This window comes from Topomyia yanbarensis, chromosome 2, assembly GCF_030247195.1.
Source record: "Topomyia yanbarensis strain Yona2022 chromosome 2, ASM3024719v1, whole genome shotgun sequence".
NCBI classification, from domain to species: domain Eukaryota; kingdom Metazoa; phylum Arthropoda; class Insecta; order Diptera; family Culicidae; genus Topomyia; species Topomyia yanbarensis.
The window spans coordinates 347,058,823-347,077,383 of record NC_080671.1 but is presented as its reverse complement, the minus strand read 5'-3'; the positions used below and the strand labels follow the sequence as shown (position 1 = coordinate 347,077,383).

Below are 18,561 nucleotides of genomic sequence, written 5' to 3'. Positions count from 1 at the left end.
GCTGGGGGCATTCTCGAACGTAGCTTTGGGGTGCGGGGGTAAGGTTGTCGAATTGGCCGTGATGCACCGATAATCGAATGTGGTCTGGGACGAACTCGGCTTGCGTCGCGTTATTTGTCGGGTACTGGGTTGCAATAAGTTCGGTGTAGCATTGCGTTCTACTAAAGGACCAACTGCCACACCCTTTGGCCAGAAATTTGCTGATGTAATTTCCTGTTCCTGCCTGGACGTTTAATTTAAATGAGATGAAAGAACGTGGTCGATTCTGAAACTGGCGAACAAGCTTAAGACACTGGATTTCATTACGATTACAGTTGATTCGCGATTGTACATATGTAGCGATATTTTCTTCTGACTCATTGGGTAGGAATTTTGTTAAATAGTAACAGTTTCCGCTATGAGTTGTATTATTATCAATGGGATTTAGCGGCTCGGCTGCGCTACTACATACTAATGTCGTTTTCGATTCAGAACCTAAACACTAACCCAGGTTAGTTGCTTTAAACAAACGTTTTTTATGGAACCGAGTTGGGTTGTCGCAAAATAGTAAATGTGACAGATAAACCAGAAAAACATCAGTTAGGAAAAAGCATGATAAAGTGCCAAATTTATTGAAATGCAGTCTGAAGAAAATCTAGCAATTTGATGTAAGCTTTTTTTCATTATATTGTACAAGCAAATGAAACTTACAATTATAAAATTACAGCTTTAAAGCTACAGTCCTCAACATCTGACTTTGCTGTCAAACTTCCGTAACGACTCCAACTGATATGTTCAAGTCTCTCCAGTCATTCACTCTTCGTCCCGGAGCTAAATCGTGACTCAGTGATTAATGTTGCTGTCGGTTCGTACAATAGGGCAACAGGAATCTCAGTGATCAAGTTCGTAGCAGAGATATCACGAGAGCTATCAGCCGTCGGATGCCAGACGTCCGCTAGGCTTTGCGAAATACGAGAAACTTAGTAAATCCCATTCAGGTTGAGGCGAGTCTCGTACCCAGCTAGTAAAAACGTGTGCTTATTGGCAGTCAATAAGATAGTTTGAAATGATGCCCACTCACAATAGTTTTAGTTCCACAAGAAAGATTCGGCGGGAGCTTTGATAGAACAAACTGCAAGAATAATACTAATTAATAAAAGACAATAAAGATGGATGTCTTGTTTACCTTGGGTTTCTTCTGTTTAGTTGATTGAAATCCCAAACACATTGAATTCGTTGTGTGGGCCCACAATAGATCACCATCATTACTGGCAGTGTTGTAGATTATCGATAACGACCCAGCATGGATTTCGGTTTGCTTTGCCAAAAACGGAGAATTGAGCAACTTTTTCTGGTATGTTTGGTGCTGTGAGGTTATCGGGCAGTTGCAATTTATCAAGTCTTCTACTAGCTCTTTGGCAAAAAGAGTTTTCATTAGATATTCTCCATTTCCGGTAGTGCAGGTAGCAGCAGACATGCAATTAGATTCGTCTATCATGGCCCAACAACCAGCCCCATACGTTGCCGCTTGCCCAATTCTTCCGCTCACTTTCAGTAGCAATCCTCCGGAACTACACCCAGATACTATAGAGCCCTCAGCGTCGACACAAACGGCTCCTACCGTATCTAAAGGTGATAGTTTCAATTGATTCATTTCTTCGTACTTTGTTATGCTTTTCCTGTAATGATCATAGCTTTTGGCCGCCTTAACAGAAATCATATGCTCCATAGGAACAATGCGCAATCCAATCTCTTTCGCGTAAGCCGAAGCACCTTTGCCTGAAAGCACCATTGGCGGTATCCTTCCGAAGCTCAGTAGGTTTGATTGTTTTTCACATATATGTCTAGCTAAACTGATTGGATTCTTAACGTCGGATACATTCGTACAAGCTCCAAACTGAAGACTTCCTCCATCCATGATACAAGCGTCGCATTCTACCCGTCTGTCCCAGGTCAAATTCGATCCAAGACCCGCATTCGTTGCACAAGAGTTTTCCAAAGTCATGATTGCTAGTTCACATGCATCTAACGCGCTTCCCCCGTTTTGTAACGCATTAACCCCTTGAATGCATGCCTCTTTGCAGACATTTTTGTACAACGTTTCGTCAATGCAGTTACCAGCGCCTATCATAAAATCGATTAAGATCAGTACTGCTTTTTTACGTACCATAGATTAATATCTCACCTGTATGAACAGCAACAAATCCAGGCATTCCGTCTTCCAGCTTAAAACTGATCTTAAATAGTCCAATTGATACGAAGATACAAACATACGGAGAGGAAGATCTTTATAACTTTAATAACTAATATTTAGAATTAAGCACTGCACTTCTATGCAAATTTATTTTTATTAGGCAAAGTTTACAAAATATATTGTGCTTGTTGACTAAAATTTGACATCTCTGATGTGAAGTGCAAGAGATGCAGAGCTGCCATTTATACAAATTTTTTTGCGCTTAGGGCATCCCCACCGCTAAATCTAAATCCCTATCTAGATAAACATGTGAAAAAGGCATATCGCAAATGAGAGCCTCTCTTTTAGGATTTTCGATTGATTGACACCGGTGTAGTGGAGTGCACTGAAACTGCACCGTTTTTGCACTTTCTAGCAGAAGTGCAGAAAACTGGGTATGTTCCATTGACACTTCTGCTAGAAAGTGCAAAAGCAGTGCACTCCACTACACCGGTGTCAATCAATCGAGAACCCTATTTGTTTACTTTCTCTTCCGGTACTAAATAGGCCGCTTTTACGTTTGCTCCTTAAGGTTAGACAGAGAATGCCAAAATTCGCAAACGAAAAAAGCAGTTTTTTTTCAACACCGTATGTCAGATCTTCATAAAAATCAATCAGCGTATGAAGAATGTTGTTACAGTACTGCTGATCGATTTTTATGAAGATCTGACATACGGCGTGGAGAAAAGCTGCTTTTTTCGTTTGCGACTTTTACCCTTTCTCTGTACAACCTTAACTCTTAACTTTTAAGTCTTTCGATATTTATAGAAACAATGTTGAAAAGTTTTAGGATCACGCCGTAATAATCGAAAAAGAAAGTAGACGCAGAGATGTTCTCATTTGCGATATGCTCTTTTCATATGTGTATCCAGCTACACTGAGAAACAAAAATATGCATAGTTTGCATACTTTCTATTCCTGTCTCTTTTCTTCTGCTGTGATTTTTATGCATTTTCATGCATATATTTCTAGTAAGCATTCAATGAGTGGATAGACCGAATATGTCCAATAGACCGGTTTAATTTTTCACTATTAGCTCCACCAGACTCTACTGATTCCTTTTATTGCCCTTAGTAGTTGTGCAAATTTTGGTACCGATCGGCTGTGTCGACGGACCCTCCGAAAATTTCAAAGTTTATATGGAAATTAGTATGGATAATCGGTGAACATAGAATATAAATTCTTAAAAAATCACCTCATCAATCAATTCATGAGAAAACTATATAATTCTAAGTGCATTCTTCTACAGAACACATTCGTGGAACATTATAAGTTTGTGAAAATTCGCTGAGAAAAGCTATTAACTAAAGAAGCAGCATGACTTCAAAACATGTGGATTTTATTATTAATCATAGCAACCCTGTTTGAATAGCTCCATCGTTATACAAGTGTAAACTAGACTTGCCACCCACTCGCCACCCACCGTATAGACTTATCCAGCTGCGTTGGTATTGTGCCGTTTTGACGTTTGAGTTGGGAGGAAAACAAATCAATTTGCACTGCGAATTGGGAGGACCCGCTTCATGGCTTAAGGGGAGGGCGCTAGTACAAAAATGCGAAATCTCAGTGTGCGTATTTTAAACATCAGATATCTCAATGGCAGATACAGTTATTCAAACAGGGTTGCTATGATAAAATCCACTTGTTTTGAAGTCATGCTGCTTCTTTAGTTAATAGCTTTTCTCAGCGAATTTTCACAAACTTATAATGTTCCCCGAATATGTTGAGTAGAAGAATATTGTTTGTGGCACTAAAAACTGGATTCTAACCGCACTGCGAACTTACCACTCTTTCATTAAATTCTTCTCATAGACTGGTTAGTTCGACTGGTCTGTCTATGAAAGTACCATCTCTATCACTGGAAATACATGTGTTTTGACAGCTCGCAGTTTTCAGATCACTCGCACTTTGAAAGTGCGGAGTCCACTAGGGGCAGATCACTCTAAGAATGTATAACAAATTTGCATCAAATTGAAAAAAAAAATGCATTTAATTTCCATTTTTGCATCAGCTTTGCACTGCCCCGCAAAAAAGTTTGTTTAACAAACGTCCTACGCTGATCCACTTTATTCGACGTTTTGTTAAATGTAGGGCTAGTTTTTTTCTGTAGGGTTTTGACGTCTTACACGCAACGCAAATAACATTGCATGCAACGCAAAAACATTGCACGCAACGCAAAATACATTATGAATTTCTATTTTGATGGAAATAAATGCATTTAATTTCGCTGCATCACAAGTGATCTGCCCATAGGGAGTCCAGGTTGGTGGGAAGTGCGCAATATACCTTTGGAAATATATAGTGTTCTGCACGCAAAAGAATTGTCCATGTTTGATTCAACAAATGATTTTTTCATTTTTAATCTAAATATTTTGTTTGCTTCAAATCCCGGAATTCATTGAACTAAGCTGAATTTTTGGGTTAAATCCTAGGTTAAATCAATCAAAATATCTACTGAATCAATCTTGCAAGTTTTATTATCTGTATTGTTTGTTTCCAAGAAATCTGTGATTGAAGCAAAAACTTGGATTAATTGATTCAAAAGGCCTCATTGCATAATTTTAACAATCTTTGTAATGTGGATACAATAAGAAAAACAAGATTTATCTAACGATTTAAAAAGTTGTTTACACGTGCGTCAAATAGGCGAAATCAATGGAAATCTCTTTTTTTATGTCAGAAGAATTGGAGGTCTTCGCTTATCCTTCTGCGATTTTCTTTCGTGCGCGTTAATGAACAAATTTGTTTTTCAAACATTTATTTTCGAGTATAACTCAAAGTAAAATCACAGACTAACAGACATAACATTTGAAAACAAAGCTTCACCCGCTTTAACGATCATTTTAAATATATTTGTAGTTGGGACTGTGGTCACATTTGAAATTATGACGCCACTGACATATGAACAAGCATATGGGGGATAGGCCACTAGTGAAAAATTGCTACCAGACCTAAGGGTTCTGTGCCATGTAATCGAAGTACAAGGACATGAATTGGGTCTGAGAATTAAGCTCGACAAGCCTTTCGCAATTTGCAATCATCAATGGGTTCAAAATATCGCATCGAATGAGCAATCGATACGAGAGGTCCCAAAATAGATTTTTTTAGTAGAAGGACGCCCACCAGCACTTCTAAACTCATCGTGTGGGTGGAATGCATGCAACCCAAGGTAATACGCAAACAGCGATACTGGATTCTCTCTAGTTTGACGAAATGTATGCTTGCAACGGAGCGAAAGCAGAAACATCCGTACTCCATCACTGATAATATCGTTGTTTGGTACAGCCTGATTAGGTCTCCTGGGTGGGCACCCCACCATGTTCCGGTTATTGTACAGAGAAAGTTGATCCTTTGTTGGCACTTCTGTTTCAGATACCTAACGAGACATCCCCAGGTACCTATGGAGTCGAACCAGACCCCGAGATAATTGAATGTTGAAACCTGAATGTTGAAACCAGCTGGAGAGCCCAAGCAGACAAATTGTCCAAGGTATCTTGCAGTGGTCCTTGCAAATCGACCGCCTTGGGACCTGAAATAGAGACCACACCGTCATCTGCAAGCTGCCTTAGCGTGCAGGAATTGACAATACATTCGTTAATGTCATTCACGTAAAAATTGTAGAGAAGAGGGCTTAGACATGAGCCCTGGGGAAAGCCCATGTAGCTAAATCGTGATGTAGATAAATCGTTTTTGATTTTTTTTTTCAGACAACAGGTTTAGTAAAAAGTTCTGTCTGGCCCTGGAGCTTTATTGTTACATGATAAGAGAGCAAGTGAGAACTCCACCATCGAAAACGGTGTTTCGTTCGTGGTATTGTGAGGCGAGGCGGCGCGGTAGATTTTCTGTGGCGGGGTGGAATCCGGACAAACCTTCTTGGCGAAATCGAATATCCAACGGTTTGAATATTCCACGCTCTCGTTAGTACTGTTTCGGTTTCGCATACGTCGGGCCATGTCCCAAAGAGTGCTCATCGATGTGTCTCTTGTTAACCCGTCGACAAACCGGCGCCAGTAACTGCGTTTCTTGGCTTCCATTAAATTTTTCATTCGCTTTTCTAATATCGCGTACAGTCGATCGCTAGCGACTGACCCGTCATTCCCGAAGGCTTTATACGTAGCAGCCATCTGCGCGTACACGTCTGAGCACTCTTTTTCCCACCACGGGTTGGGAGGACGTTTTTAGGTGTTCACGTCGGGTACTCGTTTCGTCTGAGTTTGAATCGCGGTATCGAGAATCGAGTTGGACAAAAACTTATACTCTTCCTCCGGGGGAAGTACCTGTGTCGAATCGATAGTTTTGGATATCTCAGCAGCTCTTCAAATCAATGTTTCGTGTGAGGTCACAGGGAGCATTGATTGGTTCCGAAGGTCTCGAACGAGTGATGATTGCAATTACAACCGGCAGGTGGTCATTACCGTGGGGATCAGATATTACCTTCCACTTGCAATCTAACCGTAGTGATGTCGAGCATAGAGATATGTCCAGTGCACTTGCTTGCGCTGGTGGTCTAGGAATCCGGATCATTCCCCTATGTTCAGAATTGGCATATTGAAGTTGTCACAAAGGTCTTGAATTGTCGAGGATCGATTATCGTCGTATAGATATCAGGCGAGGCGAAGAAAGGTGTTCAATCACGTTGGAGAATTTTCGATATCCCATCATGTCCCTAGGAGGAATGTAAATAGAAGCAATGCAAATATCTTTGCCTTTGATTGTTGTTTGACAAGCGACAACTTCAATGCCTGGCGTCGAAGGGAGCTTGATTCGATTGAAGGGGTAGCACTTTTTGATCCCCAAAAGTACCCCTCCATATGAGTCTTCTTAATCCACGCGGATAATTTTAAAAAGGTTTATATTAGAAGTTAGCCATGTTTCACATAGGGGAAAGGTATCACAATTATTGTAATCTAGCAAGTGTTTTAATAAATCAATTTTGGTGATACTTCTGCAGTTCCACTATAAAACAGTGATCAGATCCATGATTCCGTTTAATAAGTTAGCCATCGAAAGATACGATCGCTGCATGGAGGGGCCATTGTCCAGTCAACTGTTTTAAAAATGTTCTTACTGTTGGTATAGAATAGCAACCAGTAAGCTTTTCAGAGGATCGGTAATGTTGAAAGCTGTGAATGTCCAATCCACAATGTCAGAAAATTTAAGGAATCCCGTTTTAGGTTGAGTTTCTGACCTTAAAATGGGAGCACTTAGGATTTTTGGTGCCCCGGGGAGTGCTGGGAACTACTGGTTGTATCTCAATTTCCCAAAATCAGGAGGTATTATCTTCGGATTTGTGGCAGCACTTCCAGTTGATGAATTATCTTAATTTTGTATCCTTGTTTGGGACAACCTAGGACCCTTACGAGGAAGTTCAGGTGAGTTTGGATTAGATCTTTTCCTAGAGTTTCCAAGCGGAACCAAAGAATGCCCCTCGCAAGGGTCATTAGAGGCGTTATCGTCAGTTGGCAAGAGAGCGAATGGGTTTTCGGAGATAAGTTTGTTAATAAGTTAAGATTTTGGAGTGCAATTGCTTGCACTCCAAAATCTTAACTGATTGAAGGTTAAGGTCCTTAAAGCGACCAACCCCATCATTCATCAAATCATCGACAGTTAGACCCACATCACTTACCACACCGTCAATCTCCACATCACGAGAAGGAATGTAGACGCGATACTCTATCGTAAAGAGGCTATTGCTAACGATATAATGGGCGTGTTTCAAGTCAGTAACGACTACGCGCAGTTTATCTGACTGTACCATTTTAATCTCGGTTACTGAAGAGTAACGTTTTATCAGCTCCCGCGCAGCAGTTATGCTGTTCAACGGTTTATTTTCGGGACAAAAGTATACCACCCAAGGACCAGCGGATCCATTCTGGTAAACCTTGACTCGGGGAGGGGGGGGGGTCTGTGAGACATTGGGGGAAGTGGGGAAGGTAGGTCGGAGGTAACAACTTCTGTCTTCGAATCAAATAAGTGTTCCTCTTCCCCAAAAGATTAATCTTTGGAGGGAGATCCTTCTCCTTGATCCATTTTGTTGGTAGCAACACGCTCGACCGCACTATTTAACTTAAATCAAAATAAAATAAAATCAAAAACAAAAAAATCGATAAGAAAAATAAAAAAACGAAACACTTCACCAGTTGTTTCCTGACGAGCTGGTAGGTGAATTGATCCTTCGTTTGTTTTATCCGTCACCCACGTGACCATCACACAGTAGAGAGCTGATATAGCTCGTCTAAACAATGCCGTCTTTCAGGTAAGAAAACTGTTTAGCACCGCACTACGCTGTACTGCCTGATACAATAATTTGATAAATTATTTAACGTTTATAATGTTTATACTCCAGCCCTTGCTGGGATAAACACATTCACCGATATCGCAAAACTCAAGGTAATGTTACAACAAACAACTCGCGTGTGTAACGAAAGAGCGCTCGGTTACGAATGAATCTTTTCTTGTGAAGCTATTGCGAATTTTACCCCCAGATAGACTCACAGCAAAATAATTTTGTCACATTTACCATAGTTTGGTTGTTGCGATGGCTGACAAAAACAACATTTAACGCCCTCTCTAGGATTGTGCATAAGATGTTCGGTTTGTTTATTTGCTGTCCCCCTGTGCAGTTTAACGTGAGAACATTTATTTTGCTGCTTTCAAAATGTGCACGAAAGTCTATCGACATGACGAAACGGGCAATATTTGATTCCATATACCCTTAATTGTTGATGTACAGAGGAACGGATTACAGAACCACCATGATGAGATCTCCCATGCTTCTGGCTTCGCGGACGGCATCGACATCATTGACGTTGACCGCAGAGTTGTGGAAGAGGCATTCGTGCTTTTTAAAAGGAAGGCTGAAAGAATAATCTGACTATAAAATCTGACAATGCAAAGTACACGTAGCTGGTAGAGAACGTGGTTATCTAGACGGTGTTGGTTGCGATGTGGAAATCGAAAAGGTACGGTACGAAGTCCAGGGGCGGCGAAACACTTTACGCCCGAGTGGGTAGAAAGCATAGGGTGAGGGGTCCATTAGTAAGGATTTTTTCCCTTTTCGCAATGCACATGCATACATTACATTCACATTAAGTCACGATCGTTTATGCAAATGGAATTGTGGTACATTGATGTTTTCAAAGGTGTGTAGTGCGAGATACACGCGTTGCGCATCAATTTTTTTTGAAATGGTTCAAAATTTCGACTGGGTAATTAATTACCCACTCGGTTATTTTCGAGTGGGTAGTACTACCCACGCTTTCCGCCGGCCTTGGAAGTAACTGACAAATTTATATATTTCGTTACATTAATAACGCGTGATAACAATGCAAATCGCTAGATCCAGCTGTAATTTGGACTTTCTATGAGTTGTGTTGTCAACTAAAGCCCCGTAGGGTACGGGGACTCCCAAAGCATGATCTATACAAATCGCAGATACTCCCTGTTAATCTGTACGGCCATGAGACATGGAGGTTGAAGGATGCAGACTATCAAGTGTTCCGTTTGTTTGATAGAAACATTGTTGGTTCAAGACTCGGCGTACAGTAGAAAGTGGAGAGTGGAGCGGACACATGTACACTGCTGGCCAATAAAATAGGCGTGTTATACCGTGCAAGACCCATCTACCGATCAATTAACAGCGATTTCTACATCCAACGCTCTTTAAAAAACAATGTTAAAAGGCATTTCAATTCGATCTTCGTTTTCAACTAGAATATTTAATCAACTATCAAGAAAAAATACACAACTTTGTAAATGAATTGGAAGACAGTGCAAAATAGCCGAACAGCCCAACAATTCAAGAGTGCCATTCACCGATCACTACAAGTAATAGATATCCATGTGCCGAAAAGTCTAGGTTTATAATTTTTTATTGCCGACAAATTAGGTTTAAACATGTCTTGCAGACTTTGTTCATTCGGTTTCGATATAATTCACTTAGAAATATTGTCCTTACACAGTTTTATTAACAGTTGACTTTGAGTTAAGAAGAAAAAAGCGGTAAAATGGCAACGGATTTAATACAGCATTCAAATATAATTATTTGGAAAAATATGAAAAGATGAATAATGAAGGTGTATATTATATTGATGTTCTACGTATTATTTCCATAGTTCGCATTATTTATAATTTCTAAATTCCGTGCAATATTCGAGTCAAAACTATTTCGCCGTCAAATTGATCGGTAAATGGAGGCCTATCGGTGGATGGGCTCTGCACGGTAGATTATTTTGTTTTTCTCTCAATTACACATACCCAGTTACAGCAGTCTCAATCACACCTACCGCACACACAAGCCTTGGTATCTGTCAAGTTACTAGTGGGTTGTTGGTGCTGATTATATTTGCAATCTTTGTCAAAATGTAAAACAAGACTGCCACAGGCTTTTTTGTGTGGTCAATATAATAGGTGTGTGAAATATATTAACTGGTTATTATTTTACTCAATACCATTATATGTTTAATTTGGTAAAGTTTGTATTCTGCGTGCTAATAAATGTATTTAAATGTTGAATAAGTCAAAGATTTGTTATAGAATGGGTCGAGCATCTCATTGTACTCAAGTGGAACGAGTTTTGCTAAGAAATTTTGTTAAAGAAGATAAGACGTACAAATAAATCGCGAATACACTTAGGCATTCCGAAAACTTCTTTACAAATGCCTTAAAACCACAGACTAACAGACATAACACTATGAGGGAATTCCCTCAAAAAACATCGATCCGACAATTTTCCCAGCTCCACCTTTTATTCACAGTCCCAATCACTCATTTACTGGTGGGTTGCCCCTCAGGTTTGGGAACAATTTTTCACTAGTGGTCTATCCCCCATATGCTTGTTCATGTCAGTGGCGCCATAATTTCGAATGTGGCCACAGTCCCAACTACAAATATATTTAAAATGACCGTTAAAGCGGGCGAAGCTTTGTTTTTGAGTGTTATGTCTGTTAGTCTGTGTTAAAACCTTTGAAAAAAGAAACACGTAAAAAACCAAGAAAACATCTACAGCAACTGACCATTGTATTGCATTATTAGCGAAATCTGATCCATTCGCGTCATCCAGGACTATTACAGCACAAATTGGAAATGTGGTAAGTCCGAGAACAGTTCGCCGTAGGCTGTAAAACTCCAATCTTCCAGTAAGAATTGCTAAAAAGGTTCCACTATTGCGAAGCAAAAGACTTCGCAGAAATATACAATTTACTTTTCAACACCGTTAATGAGCCTGGTTCAGAAGGAATCAAATAATGGCGACATATCCTTCGGAGGGACGAATCAAAGATAAACCTGTTTTCCTCCGATGCACAACGAAACGTTAGACGTCCAAAGTGCAAAAAGTTTGATCTGCGACACACGCAAAATATGGTAGAGAACGGAGGCGAGAACAATGAGGTTTGGGGCTACATTTCGTGGAATGGCGCAGGTCCTATTTTTCGCAACACCACTATAATGGCAAGATTCGAATACAAGGCTAAAGAATGGACATACTAAAGGATGTCATGCAGTCATATGCCAAAGATAACGTGCCTTTATATGGCAGTTTCAGCAAGATATTGATCGAAAACACACATCGAAGTATGTAAAGGAATGATTTCGGGATAATAAAGTGACTATAATTTCGGACCTTACCAATCTCCTGTCATTAATCCCGTAGAAAATCTACGGAATGTACTTAAAAAGAAGTTATCCGGTCAAAATTTCAGAAATAAGGATCGTTTGTAGGAAGCAGCTTAAAAGGAATGGTACACTATACCAACGGAAACTTATCAGCGTTTGAATGACTCAATGTCAAGGCGAATGGATAAAATTTGGTTGAATAAGGGAGGTTACACAGGCTACTAGTTGTCAAAAATATTAAAGTCTTAAAATCATTGGATTTGAAAATTTTTAATGCAATGGATTACAATACACCTATTTCATTGACCAGGTGCTTTTTTGGATTTCATGGGGAAGAGAGAGTTCCTGTAAAGCATAACAATTAATTTACAAATAAAGTGTTCTTTTTTCATATTTACGACTGTGCCTAACTATAAAATATTGGAAAAAAAACTTTTTTAAGAGAAAACTCAAAATTTCATGTATTTTTATCTCACACCTATTTTATTGGCCAGCAGTGTATCACGAGCTGTACCTTGAATACAAACATGCCGGCATCGAAAACCAGATAAAACACGACAAACTACAATGGGTCATGTAGCGCGAATGCCTGAAGAGAAACTAGCTAAAATTACATATGTTCGGCAGAGAACCAGAGGTCGTTGACATCGGGGTAGACCCAGCAGTCGCTGACTTTGTGCAATCGAGGAAAGTGTGCGTGCATCGGGCGTTGAAGTAGATTGGAGATAGGCGACCCAAGATCTAGGGATTTCCCAGCTAATCAATTTCTAATATTATTTTCATTTTCTCATCTGATGGGGAATATTTATCCAAAAAACTATGAAAAACGTAAGTAAAAAAAGAAAATTTGACTAGAATATGTTTGTATTTGTATCACCTTCCTGCATCCTAAGAACCATATGTTCAAATGCGAATGCAATTAATCAGCAATAGTTAAATCTACTAAAGCTTAAACGCTAAATTTTTACTGCACTGAAACTTAATGAAATACTACAGGCGGTTAACACGATTAAAGATGCAAATAAAATCATATTTAATAAAATTTCGCTATTTTTGTTCTTTTATAATGCACAATTACATCGGCCTCGCCGCCTAACGCTGCCATTCACTCGGTCGCATGGTGATACTTGACGAACGCAATTGCCGCCAGTTCCTTGCAAAATTCTTCCAACACAACAATCGACTCGAACAGGGGATCATGGATCTCATCCTCTTCCTCCTCCTGGTCCTGTGAGGCAGCGTGCACGCAGAGGGGTGGATTCGACAGCAGTCGCTTCCCCGTTTCGACAATCTTCTCGTGGAAATTCTCAACCCGAGGAATCTCCGTTAATAATTGCCGGGCAAGAAATTGCATTACAGACCACAGCGTAGTAGCACCAGGTGCCACCGGGATTTCCGGGCTCAGCAAGATTTCATGTAAGTACGGATGCGGGAACAGGGCTAGCTTGGACAGGATTGCAATCACGGCAAGGTTCATCTCGTAGGCTTGCGTACTCATATGCTTGACGTGAGAGAATAGCAGCTTAAGCAGTGGACCTTCGTAGAAACTTTCCTCCGAGATTCCGCTATCACCGCACTGCACATCGCTGGAGTCAGTTTTAGTTTTTGCTTTCGGTTTTGAACTTGGAATTGGCAGATCCTTTGCTGGCGAATCGTTCGGGGATTCGCTCCAGATGGCTTCCACGGGCCAGTTGAAACCGCGAGTCTTGTTAATCCAGGTCTGGTAGTGTCGACTGGCGTCCTGCATGTACTCCTCGTAGCAAATGCCAGCTGCTTCGTCCATAATGTGACGCGGTAGAAGCAAGAGGAAGCTAAAAATAGAGGACCATTAGGTACTTTGAAACTGCATTACGTTTTGAATACTTACTGATTGATCACTTTTAGTATATTATGCGGAGCAAGCGTGCGGGACTTTATGGGATTTTCGGCGCTTCCTCTCCGGCGCTCGCGATTATCCTCTTCGTCGGACCAAGACTGAATGGTAAGAGTGTTGTTATCAACATATCCTCGACTGTTGATATAGAAAAATATCATTCCGTGCAGGATTTTCTCATGAGGGTTATCCAACAAGGACTGCAAATAATTAATAGTTAGATTTGCTAAAAAATTAGCTCACTCTGTGCAATCTGTGTTACTTCAACGAACTGCAAGGTTTGCAGGAGAAGATCAGAATTTTCGTGAGCGTTCTCGATCAGTATCGTTAATAAACAGTCAGCTCCGTTAATATCTGTTATGTCTCCCTCACCAATTAACCAGTTAGCAATTTCTAAAATCATATTTTGTTAAAGAAATTTGTTAGAAATTATATGGATCGCCTTATTCTATACCATCTAGCAGTGCCCGCGACTGCGTCTTTTTGATGATCTTCGCCGATAGAACCAACATAAATGGGGCATAGTTTCCCATCAGTCCCGGTTCTATATAGTTGATCAACAGTTGATTCCTAATCAGTTCACCCAACTCCTTCGCCAACGCAGGACTTTCCTGCATCAAACAATCACAGTAATCCAACCAGCAGAGAAACGAGGTCAGCTGGTAGCGGCCGATAAAATGCGGTTGTTCACTATCCCTCGGAATCAGCCCCCAGGATACATTAGCATCCTCTATATCTCCAGTATCCATATCCTCGGGGATCTGTTGGCAATGTGCAGCGACACGATCGGCCATCATTGCACAAAACCTGCTCAAACTATTTTGGATAGCTTTACAGGATTTGTTCAGTGTTGGAAGCGATGCAAGAATGACGATTCCTTCACACGCACGAACGATTATTGTACTATCCTGAAATTATTCGTCCAATGTAACTATATACAAATAATCAACAAAACAATCCAAACTTACTGCGCTGTCCAAATAGCTAACGATGGCATCAAATAGAACAAAATGTTCTTCTTCATCACAGTCGCATTTAAGTTCCGAAATGTCTTCATTTGGTACCACCATGACCGCAGCGGAATTGCCCTCATCATTGCTACTACCCGATTCACTCGTTTGCTCCTCCCTAATCAACGAAACCCGTCTTGAGTCGTACTCAAATTTTGTGCTCTGGAATAGTGGATTATTCACTGGTAGCTTAGTAGCCGAAATGCCTTTCCAATTACTCAACATTTGTGCGGAATGATGATGAGATTTAAGGAATAAATTGACTAAAATATACTCTTTTCGAACTAGTCCGGCCACAGTTTCTAGAAACAGAATCTCCTCCCGTTCGTACGGCGAGGCCACAGTTCCGCTACACAATTCAACCAGTTTCTGTACCGGTTGAAAGAGACTAGCATGAGCCAGTGGAGGGTTTTTCATGCAGGACAACAATCTTCGGATCCAGTTCAATATGACTAACCGTGCCCCAGGAGGAGTATCATTTGCAGCAAGTTCAACCAGTACATCTAGTGGACGGTTATTCAGCACAAATTCCATGCACTCGGATTTGTGGTTTACTGTCGAATCGGTAGCTGCACCGCTTGAGGCTTGTTCATCTTCCGTTGCAGGCTGGTCATTAGTCTTATTATGTGTTACCGTCGCTTCGAGCTGTTGCTGCTCCTCACGGATCAGTATCTGAAGCATTTGCTCCAAGTGAACGGGAATGTTGGTGTCATTTACGTGAATCTTTGGCAAGTTCTTGTCAGCAACGTAGAAATTCTTCACCTGTTTGTAGTGGTAATCAAAGTCCTGGAGAGCAGTCGGTGGCGGCGCAAGCTGGAAGTTTGGAAAATATATTTTATGAAATCCACTTGGAAATGACAGATATCAGCAGAAATTTCCTTTAAAGCTCATCAGATAAAATTTAGTGCCGTCGATTTCTAGGACATAAGCTGCCATATATGTAATCTTAGAAATTGGAATATTTTGGCCTTCGAAATAGGACCCTGTAATCATGACAAGGTAATTTATTATGTAACTCAAACAAAACACAATTTTCATGGATGTTAAATTTGTAAACATTCACCGTACTAAATTTCACACAAATTTTACAACCATTTCTCTGTGTAGGGCCTGGTACGGAGTACCGATTGTAATGACGCATCTTGAAAGAAAAATATTACCTAGTCCCTCATTTCGTCAATAAACTTACCACATCAGCAGCATTCTGCAAAACTTCCGATAATCGTCCCAGCATTTTGTCGACCTCGTTAAACCTCCGACAGAGAAACATTAAACGATTCCGGTTGTGCTGCACCGTTCACTCTCGATTGGTCATAGTTGCGATAATTTTACTTGCCCAAAAATGAATAAATTCTGGGTGAAAAAATATGCCACGAATTGAGAATGTTTTTATTTTCACTCCGCTTCGCAAAAGATGTTGTCATTTTCAGTTAGCATATCAAACGCACACATCTAAACTCACCAGGGTGGTGGGTGCAGATGAATAGAATTATGCTCAGGGTTGCAATGCATCATATATACACGCAAAAATAAAACAACCTACACGCCACCGAAAAACTACCTAAAATTCAGTACTTTTGACTCAATCTCGTGGTATCCCCGGATAGAATTTTGCAATAGCATTTACCCTACAAACAATAATAAAACAATAGATATTATAGTTATTGTTACCGACAGAATAGTCGCCGCGCCTCATTGGGCAACATTGAGTAAAAAACCTACCATCATTTACTGACACAGTCTAGACGACATCCTGCTAAAGTGAGTACGAGAACAAATGTCAAATAACGACAGCTTGAATGGAAAATAACCCAACAAACATTCGGAGCTGAACTGTGAGACCAGTCGCTTGATTAAAAGCTGATTAAAGGTTACATAAGCTGAATAAAACCCTGGCTGAATTGTTTAACCAACAACAGTTTATTCAGCCTATCTCAACTCTAGTATTCGTCCATTTGAATTAGGCTGAACTGTATGCGGAATAGCTTATACTAACACTTCTAATAAACCCTTTACATTAGACTGAACAACCAGCTGCATTACAGTTTTTAGAAAGGTTTCTTCAGCTTTCCTTACACAACCTTTGCTTTAAGCTACAATATGCGTTTAATAGAGGTAATTGATCTAATTATAAGTATGATGTTAAGCCCTTTAGTTACCTGGCCAGATGGTACAGATTGTTAGGCTCTAATATCATAAGCCAGTCGTCTTATGTTCGAATCCCTCTTTTGTTTTTTTGTTTAGTTTTTTTTTTGGACAACTGTCAAAGTGATCCTTATAATAAATTTACATTTACCTACCAGGCATTGCATGCAAAGTTACTGTGCTGGATATTTGTCAATGTTATTGGTGACGTTCTGAATATCTACTGACTTAACGGCGATAATGGATAACCATACAATTAAGAAATATAAAAAAAGTGGATCATATCATAGAAAGTTACGAGCGAACCGCGATAATTGTGAAACATTTTTGAGGAATTTGTATTCTGACATTCGAAATAATAGGACAGCGGAAACTGAATTACCGGCGATGGAATATGAAAATGAATCAAGTACCTGTATTAATTTGTCCATAAAGGTGTGCATTTTTATTTTTCATGATTCAATCTATGTTTAGGTTCGGACACTTCCCTAACTGGTTCTGATTCACAATTTCTAATCAATGAAGATTCGTCCCAATTTTCTGATGTATCGGAGGAGGAGGTTCTTGAAAGTGACTGGAATGAAGATGATTATGAAGATGAAGAAGGTGATTATAATGTTTACGGTAATTACCAGCAGTGCAACGATTCGAGAGAAGCCTTACGACAATGGGCAATTGAGTTTAACATCCCACACGTAGCACTGAAAGGAATTCTGAATTTAATCAGACGTGTATACGGCGATTTGAACCTGCCAAAAGATCCCAGAACATTGATGGAAACACCAAAAAAAACCAGCACTTCATGCAAACAAATTTCTGGCGGTCAATATTGGCACCAAGGTATCGAAGTATGTTTAAGGAATTCTTTCAAAAATTTGTCAGAAGACATCACAATACAAATCAACGTTAACATTGACGGACTTCCTATCCATAACAGTTCTAAATATCAATTTTGGCCAATATTATGCAATGTTCATAAAATGCCCCATATACGCCCAATGCCAATTGGAATTTTTCTTGGAAAGAACAAACCGCTAGATATTACCGAATATTTGAAACCATTTGTAGATGAATTAATACCACTTCTAACTAATGGGCTTATTGTAAATGGGCATCTACTTGGTATACAAATCAGATGTTTCATCTGTGATTCACCAGCTCGCGCACTTATTAAAGGTTGTTTATTTGAAATGAATTATATTTATGTATGTTGTCAATTGGTCTTAGCTATATGTACATTTTAGGGGTTGTTAACTTTAATGGTGTACATGGATGTCTTAAATGTACCACGGAAGGAGAATATTCATATATATCACGAACTGTAGTGTTTCCACAAATTCGTTGTAAACTGCGAACCGATGAAAAGTTTCGATGTGCAGAATATGGAAAGCATCATAAGCAAGATTCGCCACTGATAAGGTTGCCTGGCGTTGATATGGTTCAGGATTTCATAGTTGCTGATTCATTACATTTACTAGAGTTAGGAGTTATGAAACGATGCCTCACTGGTTGGAGAGATGGTAGTCTCGGCTTTGAAGGAAAACTGTGCTCTCGTGAGATTGAAACTCTATCCAATGAAATACTTAAGGTTAACCTACCATCCGAAATACATAGAAAAATGCGAGGCTTGGATTGCCTGGGATTTTGGAAGGCTACGGAATGGAGGAGTTTTTTGAACTATATCAGTATTGTTGTTTTAAAGGACA

General features: G+C 39.9%; 2 protein-coding genes across 2 annotated transcripts; both read right to left on the bottom strand.

Annotated features, from left to right (window-relative positions):
- Positions 1–606: 606 nt before the first annotated feature.
- Positions 607–2,377, bottom strand: LOC131684171 (threonine aspartase 1). The gene is made up of 3 exons (XM_058966815.1): positions 2,165–2,377; positions 1,166–2,103; positions 607–1,111 (listed from the first exon to the last, which is right to left on the bottom strand). The coding sequence occupies exons 1-3, from the start codon at positions 2,190–2,192 to the stop codon at positions 1,028–1,030; spliced, it is 1,050 nt and encodes a 349-aa protein (XP_058822798.1). The 5' UTR covers positions 2,193–2,377; the 3' UTR covers positions 607–1,027.
- Positions 2,378–12,673: 10,296 nt separating this feature from the next.
- LOC131684168 (FHF complex subunit HOOK interacting protein 2A-like) lies at positions 12,674–16,158 on the bottom strand. The gene is made up of 6 exons (XM_058966811.1): positions 15,900–16,158; positions 14,669–15,523; positions 14,155–14,608; positions 13,963–14,093; positions 13,695–13,900; positions 12,674–13,638 (listed from the first exon to the last, which is right to left on the bottom strand). Exons 1-6 carry the CDS (start codon positions 15,978–15,980, stop codon positions 12,933–12,935), a joined length of 2,433 nt encoding a protein of 810 aa, XP_058822794.1. The 5' UTR covers positions 15,981–16,158; the 3' UTR covers positions 12,674–12,932.
- Between the last annotated feature and the right edge of the window lie 2,403 nt (positions 16,159–18,561).

Coding starts and splice junctions, on each gene's coding strand:
- LOC131684168 (XM_058966811.1), bottom strand. CDS start 15,980: ATGTTTCTCTGTCGGAGGTTTAACGAGGTCGACAAAATGCTGGGACGA. Junction 14,609..14,668: donor TTAGCTATTTGGACAGCGCA/GTAAGTTTGGAT, acceptor GAATAATTTCAG/GATAGTACAATAATCGTTCG. Junction 13,639..13,694: donor ATACTAAAAGTGATCAATCA/GTAAGTATTCAA, acceptor CTCTATTTTTAG/CTTCCTCTTGCTTCTACCGC.
- LOC131684171 (XM_058966815.1), bottom strand. CDS start 2,192: ATGCCTGGATTTGTTGCTGTTCATACAG. Junction 2,104..2,164: donor ATTTGTTGCTGTTCATACAG/GTGAGATATTAA, acceptor ATTTTATGATAG/GCGCTGGTAACTGCATTGAC. Junction 1,112..1,165: donor CTAAACAGAAGAAACCCAAG/GTAAACAAGACA, acceptor TTATTCTTGCAG/TTTGTTCTATCAAAGCTCCC.